The sequence below is a fragment of the Glycine soja genome, chromosome 19, assembly GCF_004193775.1.
Source record: "Glycine soja cultivar W05 chromosome 19, ASM419377v2, whole genome shotgun sequence".
Classification (NCBI taxonomy): Eukaryota; Viridiplantae; Streptophyta; class Magnoliopsida; order Fabales; family Fabaceae; genus Glycine; species Glycine soja.
In genome coordinates, this window is record NC_041020.1 from 1,716,947 (window position 1) to 1,721,993 (window position 5,047).

At 39.4% G+C, this 5,047-nt stretch overlaps 2 protein-coding genes across 2 annotated transcripts; both read left to right on the forward strand.

Annotated features, from left to right (window-relative positions):
• The first annotated feature begins 2,437 nt into the window (after positions 1 to 2,437).
• On the forward strand, positions 2,438 to 3,299 carry LOC114400384 (protein MAIN-LIKE 1-like). Its single transcript, XM_028362819.1, has 3 exons — positions 2,438 to 2,552; positions 2,589 to 2,809; positions 2,916 to 3,299. Exons 1-3 carry the CDS (start codon positions 2,438 to 2,440, stop codon positions 3,297 to 3,299), a joined length of 720 nt encoding a protein of 239 aa, XP_028218620.1.
• Positions 3,300 to 3,317: 18 nt separating this feature from the next.
• LOC114400386 lies at positions 3,318 to 4,484 on the forward strand. Its single transcript, XM_028362821.1, has 5 exons — positions 3,318 to 3,575; positions 3,668 to 3,796; positions 3,893 to 4,084; positions 4,148 to 4,252; positions 4,332 to 4,484. The coding sequence occupies exons 1-5, from the start codon at positions 3,318 to 3,320 to the stop codon at positions 4,482 to 4,484; spliced, it is 837 nt and encodes a 278-aa protein (XP_028218622.1).
• Positions 4,485 to 5,047: the final 563 nt, after the last annotated feature.

Here is a 5,047-nt window from a genome sequence, read left to right on the forward strand (position 1 = left end):
TTTTTCTGGGGCGTTGCTAGGTGCACCCAACAATATTAGAAACTTTCCATTTTGCCCTTCTTATTAAAAATTTTAAAAAGTGAAACGCGGAGTGAACAGTCACTCCCAGCTTCTTCCGTTTGTCTCTCCTTCTTCCACTCTTACTCTCCCGCTTCTCCCCTGCGTTCTCCGGTTGCTTGCTGCCACCTTCGTCCATTTTTGGAGCTTTGTTGGTGCGTTTGCGTCATCTCCGCCTTCGAGGTCAGTATTTTCTATCTCCCAGCCCTTTAATGCTTGTATGTAGGTTAGAATGGTCTTAGGGTAGAAGACTTAAGGTTTTTTGTCTGAGAATCCATGGGAGAGGTAGAAGACGGAGCGTTCTTGGAATATGGAAGAACCTTCTTTCGTATTCGTTGAAGTATGAAAATCGTTTGCACGGAAGAAGGTTCTTCCTATGAATCCACGGAAGAACGTTCTTCCGTATGAACGAATGTCCCTTATGGAAGAACGTTCTTCTGTGGATTCATATGGAAGAACCTTCTTCTGTACGTACATACGAAAGAACCTTTTTCCATAAGGGAGAATCGTTCCTACGGAAGAACGTTCTTCCATATGTTTGTACGGAAGAACCTTCTTCCGTGTGAACATACGGAAGAATCTTCTTCCGTATGAATGAATTTCTTCTTACGGAAGAAGGTTCTTCCGTAAGAACCTTTGCAATCTGATTTTTGATTTTTGGTTTGTGTTTTAATTTATATTGCTTATATGTTTTTATTAAAATTATACATGATTATATCTAAATTAGGTCTGTTGCATAGTATATTCAATGAGTGTTGCTCATTTGTTTGTAATTTGTATTTTATTTTATGCTTAAAAATAAATTAAAAATTTAAGAAAGGTCAAAACACACACATAGGCTAATATACATTTCCATCCCTATGGCAAACATTGCACACTCTGATCACTGCAATTAGAATGAGAAGCATTAGAATAATTGTATTGAAAATGTAATCTACATCAAAACCAGAATCATTGTACAAGATTACAATAATTTTTGAAACCATTAAGAGTTGCAAACAAGGAACTATATTGGTGCTACTGCTTAATCATTATATAGGTTACAAGCTACTATTGATTAATTGAAATGTTAGGTCAACCATGTATGAAATGGTTGCTTAGATGAAAAAATAAGCTATAAAATCCCCTTAGCTAAAAATAAAATTAGTCTATTCATAAGAGGAAATCAAATCATATGAAAAATACAATCGATTCTTTCCTTTGTTGGCTATTCCTAGAAAGCACCAAATATTCAATCTAGGACATAAGAGGGATGTATAAAGATATCTCACCTTGGTTAGGACCAGTAATGCTCTTAAGTGAATAACTAGAATATATCCTTGCTAGCCTAAGTATTTTTAAGTGAATAACCAGAATAGCTTGAACAAGTAATTCAAAGAATCAGCAACATACCTCAGTAGGCCAGGCATCAGACTCCTTCAAACTCAAATTTGTCTCCAACTGTTTGAATTAAGGAACTCCAATCCATCACCACTTGGTCCAGCCACTTGATTTTTCTTTCTACTACACTTTAAATTTGGTATAACTTTATTCAACTATGATTATATCAGAACCTAACACGTTTTGTTTCACTTCACCAAATTGATACTCCCTTGCTTCACTTGTGTCAACCATTAGTATGTGTGTGACAGGCCAGAAGTATAGTTTTTAACATAAGAAATTCACAAAGTTTATTAAGCATGATCCAGATATAATGCCTATAGATGTTATTTTAAATAGAAAGAATATGCAACCTATGAATATAAAATTAAACCATGATTAGTTAATAAGGCCTCTTCAGCCATTCACTTTTATAAAATATTTGAAATAGCTGTAAATGACAATGTCCCGTGAATATGATGACAAGTAAGTCGACAAGGTTAGAGGGAAACTACCCATGCTGAACATCATTTAGTTCATGTAACCTTGGACCATACCCTGTGTCAACACAATTTATTGAATCACATATCTATCACTTAGTGCACACATTGTATATATGAATGTTGAGTGTACCTAGACTGCACCATCCCTTACTATTTAAGAACCACATCTCCTAACATCACCACCAAACAGGAGTCAATACAAGAGTAGAGTGAACCTTGTTGGTGAAAACATGACCACTACTAAAGTAGAAAAAACACTACTATGCCCCCAAAATAACCACTATTATTTTCATAAATACTCATAAAAAAATGCAAATAAAAATAACAAAAGCTCTCCTTTGATGTTTGACTTGTACTATCTAAAATTGCATGACATACCTATTTGTGTTTGATTATCTATAAATTTTTCAACAAATGATTATTGAGAAACCTTATTTACCAATTATATGATGCATGACATCCCTTACTATTCAACAAATTTTTCAAAAAAACTACATGTTCTTCATGATTTTCAGATCATGGTTAGAACAAGAGGTTTAGCTCGTGCCTTAGGTAGTGGTACAGACAGAGGCATGGGTCGGGATGAGCATGATGTTGATGTTCCTTGGCGTCATAGACCTACCTCTTCTGCCCGTAGGCAATGAGTTCATGTTGATGTCACTGAGGAAGTTCCTCCTCAAGTGACTGAGGATATTCCTCATGTGATTGAGAATGTTCCTCATGTGGACGAGGACATTTCGACTGCGGAGGTAGATGCTGCAGACGTAGCTGCTGATGGTGCTGAGGGATCACCTGCTGAGCATGGCGAGGGATTCCCTGGTGGGCCACGTGACACATCATTGCTGACATCGTTTGTTGACCATGTGGCATATAGTATCTGGCGTAGCGAGGTATTTTAATTTGGATGTGTTGGTAGTTGATAATTTTTTATTTTTTGTTGTGTTGTTTGTGATAATGAATGTCTAATTAACTTTTATGTTGTGTTATTCAACTCAGGAACGACCTGAGTTGAAGCTGGTCTCCCACGGTAGGAAAGTTGATAAATTTGGGAGTCCAGCACCTGAGATTGAAGGCCTTGTTGCCGGCACCGGAATAAGTCCATTGATCGGGTGTTATGTGGTCATCGGCGATCCTGGACTTATATCTGCATTTGCGGAGAGGTGGCATAGGGAGACCAGCACCTTCCACCTTCCAGTGGGGGAGTTGACGATCACACTGGATGATGTGGCGTGTCTCCTTCATCTTCCTATCATAGGGGCATTACACAGGTTTGAGCCTCTGGGCGTGGACGAGGCGGTCTTGCTGTTGATGGAGCTTTTAGAGGTATCCGGCGAGGAGGCTCGAGCTGAGACCGTACGTGCTTATGGGGATTACATGTGACTGTCATGGCTCCGTGAGATGCATCAGAGTAGATGCCAAGCCCGACGTTGGATTGCAGCGGCGCGTGCTTACTTCCTCCACCTGGTGGGTTGTACTCTTTTTGCTAATAAGAGTGCAACCCATGTTCATGTGGTGCATCTAAAGGGTTTTCAAGACCTAGGTCAGTCTAGGGGCTATGCCTGGGGAGTTGCCACGCTGGTTCACATGTATGACCAGCTAGATGAAGCTTCGCAGACCCGTACACGACAGATGGGTGGGTACTTGACGCTATTACAGGTAAATTTTAAAGTGCGTAAATAGGTTTAAATTGGATAATGAATTGTAATTTTTTTTTTAATCTTATGTTCACTTCATTTGTGTAGTGCTAGATATATGAGTATTTTTCCAGTGTTCATCAGTGCGTCACTGATGATGGGTACGCTGAGACGACCCCACGTGCCTCCAGGTGGCTTACGATGAAGGCGCACATGAATGGGATCAAGGGAGCGTTGTACAGGGCACGTTTAGATGCTCTGACGATCACGAATGTTTCTTGGTTGCCCTACACTGAGCACCGGGCAGTTAGGGGCTTCGAGCTTATTTCATGCTACTAGGGGCAGCTCAGATGGGGTCATGTTGTGGTCTATGTCAGACTAAAGAGGGTGGTACGCCAGCTCGGGTACATCCAGACCATCCCTCCGCCGCCAGTTACTGGTTCGTTGTCGTATGAGGACATAGACGACAGGTGGATGCATTTAAGGGATCATCTAGCACCCGCAAGTGAGATTTGTGTTGTCCACAACCAGGTATCAATGGACTACATGGAGTAATTTTTCCAGATATCTCACCTTTTCATCACGCTGACCCAGGAAGGTGATGAGCCCAGACATCCACCTGCCCCAGATGTGGATGCATACGTCGAGCCACATATCCCGGAGGTTCCAATCGCAGCTGATTTCCCTAGACATTCAGTGGTATTTTAATTTGGTTTAGTGTTTTGTAATTTTTTTTAATTAAAATTTTGTAATAACCGTGTTTTTATGACTATCACAGGTTGCTTGTGAAGGTTGCGAAGCGATCACAGAAAGGTTGGAGCGTGTGCTCAACCTTAGGATGGTCACTGTAGGAACAAAGTTATATGAGATCATGGAAGATTGCCTGCGGATCGCTAGGGGTGACGCCTCTGATGGAAGTCTTAGGGCGTGATGTAGACAGCGCATAGATTAGTTTTTGATATCATGTGTATTATTTTTGTATTTGATAACATTATTGTAATTGTTACATTATTTTGGCAATACAATTTTTGTAAATTATTTGTTTCATTATTTTATTTTTCGTGTAGTGTTTATGACTAACCTCAAAAATTGCTGAAAATAATATCTAATTACTCCTAGAACTTAAAAGCACAAATTAAAAAAAAGATAGGATTTGGACCGCTCAAAGTATGCCTAACTACCCCTATTTGCGATTATTTTAAAATTATGTGGGAGTCGCTAACGACATTCGAGAGATGCTATTTCTAAGGTCTGGACATCAAATAACTAAAAAAAATAATATCATGAACCGGTTCCATCGAATAGGCCCTAAAAAAACAAGCACAAAATAAAAAAAAAATGGATTTGGACCCTTCAAACTATGTCTAAGTACCCCTGTTTGGTATTTTTTAAAAATTATGTGGGAGTCGATAACGACATTCGAGGGGCGCTTTCTCTGAAGTTTTGACGTCAAAGAACACAAAAAAAATAATATCGTGAACTGGTTCCATCGAA

Coding starts and splice junctions, on each gene's coding strand:
- LOC114400384 (XM_028362819.1), top strand. CDS start 2,438: ATGGTTAGAACAAGAGGTTTAGCTCGTGCCTTAGGTAGTGGTACAGAC. Junction 2,553..2,588: donor TAGACCTACCTCTTCTGCCC/GTAGGCAATGAG, acceptor TCACTGAGGAAG/TTCCTCCTCAAGTGACTGAG. Junction 2,810..2,915: donor ATAGTATCTGGCGTAGCGAG/GTATTTTAATTT, acceptor TATTCAACTCAG/GAACGACCTGAGTTGAAGCT.
- LOC114400386 (XM_028362821.1), top strand. CDS start 3,318: ATGCATCAGAGTAGATGCCAAGCCCGACGTTGGATTGCAGCGGCGCGT. Junction 3,576..3,667: donor GGTACTTGACGCTATTACAG/GTAAATTTTAAA, acceptor GTGTAGTGCTAG/ATATATGAGTATTTTTCCAG. Junction 4,085..4,147: donor TTTGTGTTGTCCACAACCAG/GTATCAATGGAC, acceptor ACGCTGACCCAG/GAAGGTGATGAGCCCAGACA.